Source organism: Sphaeramia orbicularis, chromosome 17, assembly GCF_902148855.1.
Source record: "Sphaeramia orbicularis chromosome 17, fSphaOr1.1, whole genome shotgun sequence".
Taxonomy (NCBI): domain Eukaryota; kingdom Metazoa; phylum Chordata; class Actinopteri; order Kurtiformes; family Apogonidae; genus Sphaeramia; species Sphaeramia orbicularis.
Window position 1 is genome coordinate 44,480,808 of NC_043973.1, and position 15,171 is coordinate 44,495,978.

General features: G+C 32.4%; 1 protein-coding gene across 2 annotated transcripts in view; it reads right to left on the reverse strand.

Moving 5' to 3' along the window:
- lyn (LYN proto-oncogene, Src family tyrosine kinase) overlaps window positions 1–13,759 on the reverse strand; it is a 40,261-nt gene extending 26,502 nt beyond the window's left edge. The window contains exons 1-5 of one of the 2 annotated variants that reach the window (XM_030161126.1): window positions 13,614–13,759; window positions 5,001–5,077; window positions 3,029–3,071; window positions 2,320–2,419; window positions 508–606 (exon numbers count right to left, since the gene is read on the reverse strand). In XM_030161126.1, coding sequence (XP_030016986.1) covers window positions 508–606; window positions 2,320–2,419; window positions 3,029–3,071; window positions 5,001–5,072 — 314 coding nt within the window. In that variant the 5' untranslated portion in view covers window positions 5,073–5,077; window positions 13,614–13,759. Of the gene's footprint in view, window positions 1–507; window positions 607–2,319; window positions 2,420–3,028; window positions 3,072–4,946; window positions 5,078–13,613 lie in introns of both variants that reach the window. The other variant, XM_030161125.1, reaches the window with a different exon arrangement.
- Window positions 13,760–15,171: the final 1,412 nt, after the last annotated feature.

Consider the following 15,171-nt stretch of genomic DNA (forward strand, 5'->3'; position numbering starts at 1 on the left):
CTAGTTGCTTTGTATCTTTTAACCAGGAATGCCTTCATTTGGCTGATTTTTTTTTGTTTTTTTTGTTATTTTTGGCTAATTTTCTTCTTTTAATCCATGCAATAATTTCACAAGATAATCAGTTGTCAAACGTCATTACTTTGACAAATTAACAAATACTTTTGAAAACACAATACTCGGTAATTCTGACTAATTACATTTCAGAACCATCCTTCCTGATGGTGAGAATTAAATATTACAATAAAACATGATTTTGTCTCATTTCTATTCCCTCCATTGGTCTCAAAGCTGAAAAAAGCATCCTTTGTGATTGGTATTGATAATAATAATAATAATAATAATAATAATAATAATAATAATAACAATAATCTGTATGGACTTTCACTTAGGGTCATTCATGTCACTGAACAGCTTGACATTCAACACTAACAGCCTTTTTCAGAGAAGACACTAAAACTCATTAACTAAGAATAGGACAAAGTCATTTTTTATTTTCCAGCCACTTACTCCTCTGTTTCCATGGTGTCGGCTTGGGCCACATAATTTGACGGGATGAATCCTTCTCTGTTGGTTGTCAGGGACTTTGCCTTCCACCACTCACCATGTCTGCAACAATAGACTGTTCATTAGTCGGCAGTGTCACCGAAATAATGGACTAGCCTCTTGAACACAGGATTTTCCATTAAAATCCACTTTAAGCTGCTTATAATTAAAACTAGTTCCACACTTCAGTCATCAGACAGCTCTAATTGTCCTTGATAGTGGAATTTTGTTTCAATGCATGAACTGTTTCATGATGATTTGTTGAATTAGATTTAAATTCAATCTGAGATTAATAAAACTGATACTTTCAGGTTCAGTGTGTAGTCTCCAGTGACATCTAGTGGTGAAGTCAGAGACTGCATCATTCTGCCCTACGGTGGCCACAAAAAACACCGAAATCCTTCACATCATTCTGTTGTATCAGTATTAATTCTGATCTATATTCACATTCTGTTGACACTAATACTGAAATAAAAAACAAAAACAAAACTAAATTACAAAAACAACTACAATCGCTCCGACAAACCATTTTAGATGATGAACTTATGTCCGCATGAGCAAAAGATGTCCTGACGTAATACGTGACCACGCAGGCACGCACTGTGTTTATGGAAGTAAATATGGTTTTGTTTGTTTGTTTGTTTGTTTATTTCGAATTTGCTTTAAAACCAGACAACAAAAGGACTATATAAAAGAAAGAAACATTTGAAATAATCTCCTGCCCCTTTACTCCATCCTTCAACCTACCCTAAATTCTTTCACAAAACACAAAATTTCTATACATATCAAAGACAGATTGTCCATTTTGCAGCAGCATTTCACATTTAAGTAAACTCTGTCCTTTTTGTAGCAGTAATAGTGCATATGTCAAAAACAAAAATAAACTCTGTCCATTTCATAACAATAATACACATTAAAAAAAAAAAAATCAACTCAGTCCTTTTTATAACAATAATTCACATATTAAAAAACAAAACGAAACTCTGTCCTTTTCATGACAATAATTCACATATTAAAAAACAAAAATAAACTCTGTCCTTTTCATGACAATAATACACATAATAAACAACAAAAATAAACCCTGTCCTTTTCATGACAATAATTAATTTATTAAAAAACAAAAATAAACTCTGTCCTTTTCATGACAATAATACACATATTAAAAATCAAAAATAAACTCTGTCCTTTTCATGACAATAATACACATAATAAAAACAAAAATAAACTCTGTCCTTTTCATGTAAACTATCCATTCCATAATAATAATGCACACACACACACACAAAAACTGTCCATTTCTTAGCAGTAATATACTTATTAAAATACTTCCTAGAATTCCAGGCAACCCCACGTGGGGTCCCGACCCCAGGGTTGAAAAACGCTGCCCTAACAGATTCCGTACAGGTCATATATGAGCAAAAAAAATGGATTTGGGCCACATTTGCTTGCAGTTTCAACATAGCCTAAGATAGAACATGAATATGATTTCAAAGCCAACCCATTCACTCATTCAAAATTACCAAAAAACACGACTTAAAAGCATAGTCCATGTCTGTCATTAACCTTTTCTGACTAAATCTTACACTTTGAACCCATAAAGTCTTCCCCTAAGTCAGAGGTTTTGTCGATGATGCAAGCGTCTGTAACCATGTGTGAACTGGCCGTGTAAGCATTATGAACCAGACTGCATTTCAAAGCTCATGTCAGGCCAGAGCTGTACATGAAGCATTAGATAAATAATGAACAACGTTTCTTGTAGTTGAATCAGTCACTTACTCCTCTAGGATTCGCATCTTTTCTCCCTTCTTGAATCCTAAATCGTCAGGGTGCGTTGCTTCATACACATAAAGACCAACCACAATTTTACCCCCTTGCTCTGTAGAAGAAAACAAATATAAAAAAGTTAATCTGTATTTTGTAATGAACAGGGCCTGTTGACATGAATAAATATCATCTGTAATCAATTAAAGCAAAGGCAGCTTCATGTTAGCATCACAATACTGAGTCATTTTCTGAATTCCCGCTTTAAAGCCAGTAGTTTGTGTTTCTGTGTCACTATGTTGGCTTTGTGGAGCTTGAAGTGACCATATTTGGATGAAACGGATGAAGCTACAAGAGTCCGCAGGGCTAGAAGTGAGCTAATGCTAGGTGCTAACTCAGTGATGCAATGGTAAACTTTATCGCGTATTGTGTAACTATTAATTTGCAGTCTTTCACTGGGACCTATAAACCACAACTATCATCGAACTGTCTGAAAAAATATGTTTTACTGAAAAAACGGGAGACATCAGAGCATCTACAAAAGTGGAAAAAAGTTTTTGGACACCCGAAAGAAACTGAACACAAACTCAAATATTATCAAGAAATATTTGTGGATTTTTATTTTTTTTTTTGGTGTTTTAAAATGTGTCAATGCAACTGATTTGTTTGTTTATTGTTAACAAGAAAACAAAACAAAACTTGGTGCTAAAGAAATGTGTCCTACCTTCCATCTTCTGAAACACCTGACCAGGCAGCAAGGAGTTATTCTGCAAAGACACACAAGGAGCTTCAGTTATTAAAAACTAATGTAAAGTAACTATCTATCTATCTATCTATCTATCTATCTATCTATCTATCTATCTATCTATCTATCTATCTATCTATCTATCTATCTATCTATCTATCTATCTATCTATCTATCTATCTATCTATCTATCTATCTATCTATCTATCTATCTATCATTGCGGAATAAAATATTATGTCAACTTAATAATACAGGATTACTGCGGCGTCTTAAAAGTCTTGAATTAACAAATCTACATTTAATACCTTAACCCTATAATGCCAAACGTATCATATTTGATACATGAGTTTTGAAGACCTCTACATGATCAATGTGAATTTTTTTTCTTGAAAAACCTGATGTATACAATTAGCTGCATGCAATACACGGATTTGTATATATTTCTCACTTCCTCACACACTTCATAGATGCCAGATCTGTCTCACAAAAACCTTTTTCTAAATATTATATTCGATATCTGCAATTAGATCCACTAAATTGTACTAGTAACTTGAATTTCCCTCGGGATTAATAAAGTATCTATCTATCTATCTATCTATCTATCTATCTATCTATCTATCTATCTATCTATCTATCTATCTATCTATCTATCTATCTATCTATCTATCTATCTATCTATCTATCTATCTATCTATCTATCTATCTATTCTTGTTTTAATGTGAAAAAATAATATTACAAAAGAAAATTAAGTGCAATTTTAACTACATAAGGCCTAAATGTTTGTGCTTTTTGTAGATCTGATCTGTAATGCACGTGTAGAAATGATAAGTTGAGGCAAAATATTGTTAAAATTGCACTTATTTTTCTGAATTTTTTTTCTTTAAGGTTATTTACATCTTTTTTGTTTGGACAGGTTAAAATATTTTCATAACTTAATGTTATTTTTTGCACTAAAACAAAGAGAAAAATTTGGAGTCGTTATTATTTATAGACTATTATTATTATTATTATTATTATTATTATTATTATTATTATTATTATTATGCAGGATTGGTTAGAATTTCTTTTGACGTGTAAGATTTGTTAAGTTACTCTATCTATCTATCTATCTATCTATCTATCTATCTATCTATCTATCTATCTATCTATCTATCTATCTATCTATCTATCTATCTATCTATCTATCTATCTATCTATCTATCTATCTATCTATCGCTCTTTTTGGATTGTGAAAAAAATTATATTATTCCACATGTTTCTCTTTGTTTTAGTGCAAAAACCCCAACAAAAACATTGAATTATGCAAATATTTACATTAACAAAAACTCTTTTAACAATAAAATGTTAAACCTGTACATTAAATAATCAAATATGAACAATCTGAAATGTCTAAAGAAAATTAAGTGCAATTTTAACGATATAATGCCTACATGTGTTGTTTCTTTTGCAGATCTGATCCGTAATGCACATGTAGAAATGATAAGTTGAGGCATAATATTGCTTTGAGTTTAGATAGGTTGCAAATTTAAATATTTTCATAATTTAATGTAATTTTTTGCACTAAAACAAAGAGAAAAATTTGGAGTTATCATTATTTAAAGGCTGTTATGCTTTTATTTTACTGGTCTGATTCATGTGAGATCAAATGTGGAACCTGAAAGAAAATGAGTTTGACACTTCTGCTCTGTCTGCATGCAAATGATTGTCAACCAAACCCATTTCTAATGGACTTAACTGTCACTTTTTCTTTCAGATAATTTTCCTTCTGTACAGCACTTTGGTCCACTGCAGCTGTTGTAAAGTGCTTTACAAATAAAGTTGGATTGGATTGGAAATAGGTGCAGCATTAAACGTCTGTCATTGTCTCATTGTCTTGCAGCTGTCTGTCTACTTACTATGTTGTTTTTTGTTTTGGAGGTGGGGTCTCTGACATAGTGCTCGGTACGTACAGCTTGCTGGCTGATCTTTCCATCACCACCTCCGCTCAGACCCTCGCTCAGCGTGGACTTCATACAGCCCATCGTTTCTGCAGGAGGAAGTGAGAAAGAGGAAGAGGGAACGCATAATGTCAGCTTCTGAAACAAACACAATGTTTGGTCTCAAACACCTGCATGCTTCTGTTTTTTTTTTATTTCCACACATACAAAAATACCACAGAATGATATTAGTTTCGGCTTTACATATATGTATTTATTGTTACACAGATTTTTATTATGCCACAGATTTTAGACTTTATTCCAGGTAAAGTTACTGCCCAAACCCTTCAACTGAAACTGAATTAACCCATAAACACCCAGTGCTACTTTTGTCAGTTCCCAAATGATTTTTTCTCTTTATTTAGCCTTTTCTAAGTGAATTTCCATCATTTACTATAATATTATCCTCTGAATTTTGCATTTTTTTCCAGTGAAAATCATCTATTTTTCTATGTTTAATTGACTAATCATGTGGATGTTCATAAAAGCTCAGAGTAAATTCAAAGGTTATTTTATCAAAACAGAAAAAAAATGAAGAAAAAGTGATTTTTTTTTTTTATTCCAATCTCTCATTAACTGAACATAAACCCTGTGTCTCCATCCACTGTCATTGATCCAACTCCATGGGTTTTACTGGTGAATCCATGTTGTAGAAGATGACGGTGTTTCCACGTTCACTACAGAAATCATGTAGATTAAGGCTTATACACATATTTCCCGTATTTTCTTGTTGAGAATGAGTAAATTAAATTAAAAATTAACCCATAAAGACCCAGTGCTACTTTTATGGCACTTCCCAAATGAATTTTACTCTCTATTTAACTTTTCTTAAGTGATTTTTCTCCATTTATTATATATTATCCACTATATTTTGCATTGTTTCAGTGAAAATCATGAATTTTTCTGTATGAATTATGAAAGAGCTGCAGCATCTGAAACCGACCACAATGAACATTTGACAGATAAACAGAACCACAGTGCTTCAGTTTCAGACTCACAGTTTGTCATGTCTTTTATGGATTGGGCTTGTCTCTGTCAACTCACCATATATTTTTATGAATAATTTTCTTTTTTTTTTTTTTTTTTTTTTAAATCAATTACAAGAAATTTCAGGCGTCCCCATTTGAATTCCAGGTGACCCCACGTGGGCTCCCGACCCCAAGGCTGAAAAACAGTGCAACACTGTAAGTATTTCATTTCATTTATTCATTCCAATTTAAATGACTGGAAAGAAGCAGGACAAAGAAAACTTACAAAACCTGCCCCTTTCTTCAAACACCTGCTTACATCAAATAAGTTGCCCTTACAGTAAACAGTCCACATCAGAAGTTTCCGACCTTTTTTGTCTCATGACCCCATTTTAACATCACAAATTTCTGGCGACCCCAGACATTCAGAATGGAGACTTTTTTTTTTTTTTGCTAAAATTAATTTGTTTTTGATCATGTAATAGTTTGCTATACTATGTGTGCTAATAAAAATTAATTTTAGATGACATTTAGTCTATATAATGAATTTTATTATGGATGGAGGCAGTAAATCCAGGTGTAGATTACTGCACAAAGGGAGAATTTTTATTTTTATTTTTTCCGTCCAGCTTGGATTTACGAGGCTGACAATTAATACTGAACAAACAAGAACTCAAACTATGAATTACGAAAGAGCTGCAGCATCTGAAACCGACCACAATGAACATTTGACAGATAAACAGAACCACAGTGCTTCAGTTTCAGCTTCAGTTTGTCATGTCTTTTATGGATTGGGCTTTTCTCTGTCAACTCACCATAGATTTTTATTAATAATTTTTGTTTTGTTTTGTTTGTTTTAAATCAATTACTAGAAATTTCAGGCGACCCCATTTCAATTCCAGGCGACCCCATGTGGGCTCCCGACCCCAAGGCTGAAAAACACTGCACTATACGGTGCATCACTGCCTCATTGATTCCGGAGCACAGGTCCGCTGTGTAAAAGTCCAGCCTGTCTCACCTCTGTTTCTCCTTTGGTTTGACTGTGGAAATCAGTCAATAGTGAAAAAAAAAGGTGGGATCAACATGTCACCTTTTTTTCCGGGATCTCTGTGTACAAGTGGCTACTGTCTGCTCTGTATTACAGGTTTAAGGAAATAATAAAACCAACCATATTCATCACTATCAGCACTGACAGCGCTTTGTCACATGTGTTTTATGATTGTTCAGGTTCTACGCCATGACATAACATCACACACACACACACACACACACACACACACACACACACACACACACACACACACACACACACACACACACACCTACTGTAAACACTCAGTCCTGCTGACGTTCACATTCAGTCCTGTTAGATTCCTGACACACTTTTAAACTTTGGACCCGTTTGAAATTATTTTACAGCTTTTCCTCACTTTTACATTTGTTTTTATCACCTATCCTGATTTACAGTTACAGTAGTTATGGTCTGTTTTACCAAGAGGAGTCCGCTTCTTTATCCCATAACGACCCAGAGCTACTTTAATGTCAGTTCCCAAATGAAATTTTCTCAATATTTAACCTTTCTTAAATAACACTAGGTTACAAAAAAATGTTTTTTGCAAGTTGTCTAGGTTTTTTCAACTGAATTAGGACCATTTTGCTGCACCGCTAAATCCAAAAATGACATCTGTTTTTCTCAATCAGGTCAAGTTTTTTTGCTAATTTGATTTTGAAAAATTTGATCTTCTCACAAAATTGATTACATTTTTGTGACTTTATCAGTTGATTTTTTTTATATAGTTCTCAGCCAAAATAGGTTTTTAAGAGAAAAAAAAATAATTTTCTAACAGGATGTATTTATTAAGTGTTACAAACTGTAGCAGAATACGTCAGACTTATTTTTGCAAGATCTTGTAGTTGAAGCCATTTCATTCACCTGTAATAATAAAAAAAACATTAATCATAAATTGGCAAAAGTCAAATCTTCAGAACTCGTTTATTGCAAGAAATATGAGAGAATTTTGTCTCATATGATGTGAAAATGCCCATAAATGTAAGCAAAAATGTTAAAAAGCCAATATGTAGCATAGTTCAGAAAGTTAACCTGATTGAGCAAAATTAATGTGATTTTTGGATTCAGCACACCAAAATTATCCTAAATCAGCTCAAAAAACTTAAACAATAAATTTGCTGTTGACCAGTGTTATTTATCACTTTTTATTTAGAATGTTGTCCTCTGTGTTTTGTATTTTATCAGTATAAATCAGGTATTTTCCTGCATTTAATTTACTGATCATGTAGATTAGGTTTATACACATATTTCCCATATTTTCTTATTGAGAATGAGTAAATTAAATTAAAAATTAACCCATAAAGACCCAGTGTTACTTTTATGGCACTTCCCAAATGAATTTTTCTCTCTATTTGAGCTTTCTTAAGTGATTATTCTCCATTTATTATAATATTATCCACTGTATTTTGCATTGTTTCAGTGAAAATCGTGAATTTTTCTGTATTTTATTCACTGATCATGTAGATGTACGTTTAAACTCAGATTAAAGTTGGGGGTTATTATAACAAAAGCAGAAAAAACTGAAGAAAAAGTGACTTTTTCACTCAAATATATCATTAACTGAACATAAACCAAGAATTTCCATCCACTGTCATTGATCCAACTCCATGGGTTTCACTGGTGAATCAATGTTGTTGAGGATGACAGTGTTTCCATGGTAACTACGGAGCCTCTGAGCATCCAAATGGGTCATATCTGATGACCATGAAAAGATGAAAAACTATACTTTACACCAATTATTTACATGTATTGATAGGATTAGAGGATCAACAGGTATTAAACAGTTTAGATCAGTAGATATTTTTGGTCACTGGTGGATGTTTAGGTCTTTGAGGGTTAAGTGAACAAAAAATTCTATGAAATTGACAGTTTGTATAGTTGCCTCTGTACATATATGTCAAAACATGAATGCTCTTTTACAATTACAATAAACAAAAAAAGCAAAAAAACAAACAAAACAACAGTCTATATGGAAGGAGAATGTGATTTTGCATTGATAGAATCTGCAAAAGTCCGGAAAACACTTTTCTATGTTATTTATTTTGAATATGACTTCACTTTAACCTCAGTTACATGTAAATCCCAAGAAAATTGGACTTTTTCAGCAAAATATATCATTAACTGAATGTAAAACAGGCGTCAACAATGACTGTCATTGATCCAACTCCATGGGTTTTACTGCTGAATCAATGTTGTTGAAGATGATGGTGTTTCCATGGTAACTACGGAGCCTCTGAACGTCCAAATGGGTCATATCTGATGACCATGAAAAGATGAAAAACTATACTTTACACCAATTATTTACATGTATTGATAGGATTAGTGGATCAACAGGTATTAAACAGTTTAGATCAGTAGAGTTTTTTGGTCACTGGTGGATGTTTAGGTCTTTGAAGGTTAAGTGAACAAACAATTCTATGAAATTTACACTTTGTAGTTGCCTCTGTACGTTTTCGTCAAAACATTAATGTTTTTACCCTTAAAATGATCAAAATAAAGCCCAAAAAATGGTCTATACGGAAGGAGGATGTGATTTTACATTGATAGAATCTGCAAAAGTCCGGAAAACACTTTTCTATGTTATTTATTTTGAATATGACTTCACTTTAACCTCAGTTACATGTAAATCACAAGAAAATTGGACTTTTTCAGCAAAATATATCATTAACTGAACATAAAACAAGCATCTACATTGACTGTCATTGATCCAACTCCATGGATTTTACAGATGAATCAGTGTTGTTGAGGATGACAGTGTTTCCATGGTAACTACGGAGCCTCTGAACGTCCAAATGGGTCATATCTGATGACCATGAAAAGATGAAAAACTATACTTTACACCAATTATTTACATGTATTGATAGGATTAGTGGCTCAACAGGTATTAAACAATTTAGATGAGTAGATATTTTTGGTCACAGGTGGATGTTTAGGTCTTTGAAGGTTAAGTGAACAAACAATTCTATTTAATTCTATCTAATTTACACTTTGAATAGCCTCAGTTACATGTAAATCACAAGAAAATTGGACTTTTTCAGCAAAATATATCATTAATTGAACATAAAAACAAGCGTCTACATTGACTGTCATTGATCCAACTCCATGGGTTTTACTGCTGAATCAATGTTGTTGAAGATAACGGTGTTTCCATGGTAACTACGGAGCCTCTGAACGTCCAAATGGGTCATATCTGATGACCATGAAAAGATGACAAACTGTATTTTACACCAATTATTTACATGTATTAATAGAATTAGTGGATCAACAGGTATTAAACAGTTTAGATGAGTAGATATTTTTGGTCACAGGTGGATGTTTAGGTCTTTGAAGGTTAAGTGAACAAACAATTCTATGAAATTTGTACTTTGTATAGTTGCCTCTTTACATATTCGTCGAAACATTAATGTTTTTACCCTTAAAATTATCAAATTAAAGCCTAAAAAATGGTCTATACGGAAGGAGGATGTGATTTTACATTGATAGAATCTGCAAAAGTCCGGAAAACACTTTTCTATGTTATTTATTTTGAATATGACTTCACTTTAACCTCAGTTACATGTAAATCACAAGAAAATTGGACTTTTTCAGCAAAATATATCATTAACTGAACATAAAACAAGCATCTACATTGACTGTCATTGATCCAACTCCATGGATTTTACAGGTGAATCAATGTTGTTGAGGATGACAGTGTTTCCATGGGAACTACGGAGCCTCTGAACGTCCAAATGGGTCATATCTGATGACCATGAAAAGATGACAAACTATACTTTACACCAATTATTTACATGTATTGATAGGATTAGTGGCTCAACAGGTATTAAACAATTTAGATGAGTAGATATTTTTGGTCACAGGTGGATGTTTAGGTCTTTGAAGGTTAAGTGAACAAACAATTCTATTTAATTCTATCTAATTTACACTTTGAATAGCCTCAGTTACATGTAAATCACAAGAAAATTGGACTTTTTCAGCAAAATATATCATTAACTGAACATAAAAACAAGCGTCTATATTGACTGTCATTGATCCAACTCCATGGGTTTTACTGCTGAATCAATGTTGTTGAAGATAACGGTGTTTCCATGGTAACTACGGAGCCTCTGAGCGTCCAAATGGGTCATATCTGATGACCATGAAAAGATGAAAAACTGTATTTTACACCAATTATTTACATGTATTGATAGGATTAGTGGATCAACAGGTATTAAACAGTTTAGATCAGTAGATGGTTTTGGTTGCCAGTGGATGTTTGGGTCTCTAGGAGTTAAAGTCATATGTGCATGTGTCTTTGAGGGTCAAAATACCACAGCTTTATAACTCCCATTGTCTACCACAGTGTCAGGTTTCATGGACTGGACTAGACGGATGTGATCTGGAATTTCGGATTGTTTAGACAAGAGTCAGGTGAAACCCCAACCAAAAAAAAAAAAAAAAAAAAAAAAAACCCAAGGAGACACACCTGTGTGTTTAACTTGACCAAACAAAGATAAAATAGCATAGGGCAGGTCAAGAAAAGCAACTAAACGCACACTGAAGCGCAGGTGTAGCAGGAAACCTCGTCCTTCTGCTATGATATGCTTTGTTGGTTCAGTGACTCTGTTATATTTTTAACTTGACAGTCAGCAAACAGCCGGAAACCGAGGGTCTAAACAGATTCAGAGCCAGCACACAATCACAATGCTCTGCTCTGACCAATGTGAAAACTTCCTCCTTTGGCCGTGGGTCGATCCACAGTTTGGAAACGAAAGGAGACGACAGGGAAAGAGAAGCTAGTACACAGTAGAGCTGGAGTGAAACTGCTTTATATATGTACTGAAATGTCAATAAAACAGGTTCAGCTGATGATTTATTACAAAATGACAAGAGAATGAGGCTCTTATTAATGCCAGGTAATGAAGTAAATCTGTCTGGTATTGTTTTTCTTAATGTAGATGTTATTTTTACTAAATATTTATTGTCAAATGTGTTGGTTATATGTTTTAACTTGTAACTATGTTGTATTTGCAGCTAACTATTTTGGCCAGGACTCCCTTGTAAAAGAAGTTCTCTGGTTAAATTTAAAAAAAAAAATAATGATAATAATAATAAAAAGAAAAATCCTGTAGTGTAGGGTAAAATTTTCTTCAATTTGAGTCAATTTTACTGTGTATCTCCCACTACAGGATTTTTCTTTTTATTAGTATCATAATTTTTTCTCCTAAATCTTAATTGAGATTAAAAACCTCTTTTACAAGGGAGTCCTGGCCAAGATAGGCAGCAGCAAATACAACATAGTTATAAGTTACTCAGAAACTACTTTATATATGTACTGACATGTAGATAAAACAAGTTAACTTGTTGATTTATTACAAAATGACAAGAGAATGACGCACTTATCAATGACAGGTAATGAAGTACATCTGTATTGTATTGTTTTTCTTAATGTAAATGTTATTTTTACTCACTATTTATTGTCAAATGCTTGGATTTTCTTCCTGGTTAAATAAAAAAATAATGATAATAATAATAAAAAGAAAAATCTTGTGGTGGGAGATACACAGAGGAAAATTTTTGTCAATTTGAGTAAATTTTACTCAGGCAAATTTCTTGTGTATCTCCTACCACAGGATTTTTCTTTTTATTAGTATCATATTTTTTTCTTTTAAATCTTAATTCAGATTAAAAACCTCTTTTACAAGGGAGTCCTGGCCAAGACAGGCAGCAGCAAATACAACATAGTTATAAGTTTCTCAGAAACTACTTTATATATGAACTGACATGTAGATAAAACAGGTTCAACTGATGATTTAATACAAAATGACAAGAAAATGAGGCACTTATTAATGTCAGGTCATGAAGTAAATCTGTATTGTATTGTTTTTCTTAATGTAAATGTTATTTTTACTCACTATTTATTGTCAAATGATTAGATTTTCTTCCTGGTTAAATAAAAACAAATAATGAGAATGAGAATAAAAACCAAAATCTTGTAGTGGGAGATACACAGAGGAAATTTTTTTTCAATTTGAGTAAATTTCCTGTGCATCTCCCATTATTATTATTATTATTATTATTATTATTATTATTATTATTATTATTATTATTATTATTATTATTATTTCTTTTTATTTAACCAGGAAAAAAAATCCCATATCTTCATTGAGATTAAGAACCTCTTTTCCAAGGGAGTCCTGGCCAAAATTGGCAGCAGCAAATACAATAATTTTATCTATTTTTTTTTTTAAAGTTACTCAGATTACATTTGGTCCCTCTCTAAAAAGAGTGAAAGTTACTCTTTGGGTAGAACTCTCCAAACTCAATACAGAGTCAAATTTACTCTTTTTGAGGAAAATTATTTTGAAAAAATGCTCAGTAATTTTTCCTGTGTAATAGACGGAACAAAGTAGTTAATAAATGTACATAAATCTGGAGTATTTAAGAAAAAAAAAACAGGAAATTAACACCTAATTCCGTATATTTCATCTCCTTATGACTATGCGAGTATGACCACATCCACTTCTCGGATTTCACTGATTTCATTGACATCTGACATGGGTTTGCTCTTACCTCTCTAAACGTGCCGTATATTCCAGGTCAAGGGAACAGTTATTCCACTACGGAGCAGATTCCTGAGGTGTCTTTTGTGTGTGTTTCATCAGAACGCTGACAGACTGGCGGAGTTTAGGTGTTTAGCTTTGACTGAGTGGACTGTTACACTCAGCCTCCAGAATGAGGAACTTAGAAAAACTGGCAGGGGATTTTTCTTTCTTACCTAAACTTCCTGGTACAATTGTCTAATGATTATTTGCATAATCAGCAACACACAGACACACAAAGGAGCATTATAAACACAGTCCTTTTGAGACTATCATACGCATAAACGCTGCACTTATTGTAAACACATAAACTTATTATAAACACATAAAGTAAAAGAATTCACTAAGAAAGTAGGAAAACAAATGGGGAAACACTAAAATATCCCATTATATTATTTTTTAAAAAAAGTACATTTACAACTGTTGATAATGAATATAAGTGTGTTAAACTGATTTGTACGGGTTAAAATTCACAATATTTTAACAGTTTTAAATTCTATTAAACTAAATGTAATTATTTTCCAACATTGACCCCTGCTGGTGAAGTCACACAATTACAACAACACAGGAAACTCCGCTGTTTTCCCCCATGAGTGGTAATATATGTTAATAGTGAATTTTAGTGTGTTAAACTGATTAATACTGGTTTAAATTCACTATATCCTCCTGAGACAAAGGACATTCCATTAATATATAAATAAATCAATCAATTAATCAATCATTCAATCAAAAATATTTTAACCCTTTCATGCACAGTGGTCACTCCAGTGGACAGTTATTCTACAGCTGTTCTCTTGTATATTCATGGATTTTTGTTGTTCTTTTTTTTTTTTTTTTTTTCTTCACATATCTTTACTAAAGTTTTAAGACACTCCATATCTTTTCTGACATGAATTGGCATCGTTATGTAGATCTCTCCTGAGCATAAACCCCCAGAATCACAAACCCTCTCCATAGTTTTTACACAATTTATCAGTAAACACGTTTCTGTGCATCAAAAATTAAACGTATGGTGTCCAGCTGAGTGCACATTTTTGCCACTTTATGAAAAATAGGTTCAATAACAAATTTTTTTCTTTTTTTTTTTTTTAATGTATTTTTTTTTACATTTTAACCCTTTCATGTATACTGGTCACTACAGTGGACACTTATTCTACAGCTGTTCTCTTGTATATTCATGTTTTTTTTTTTTTTTTTTAACACATATCTTTATTAAAGTTTTAAGACATTACATATCATTTCTGACATGAATTGGTAACATTGTGTAGATCTCCCCTGAGTGTAATAGTTATAGTTTTCACGCAATTATCAGTAAATGCATGTTTCTTTGCTTCAAAAATTAAATGCATGGTGTCCAGCTGAGTGGACATTTTTGCAACTTCATGAAAAATAGGTTCCTAAGAATTTTTTTAATTATTATTACTATTTTTTTTTTTTTTTAAATGTATATATATATATTTTTTTACTTTTTTAAAATGTATTTATTTTTCATAAGAAAATTTTCAATCTTATTGTTTTTTTCATGCCTA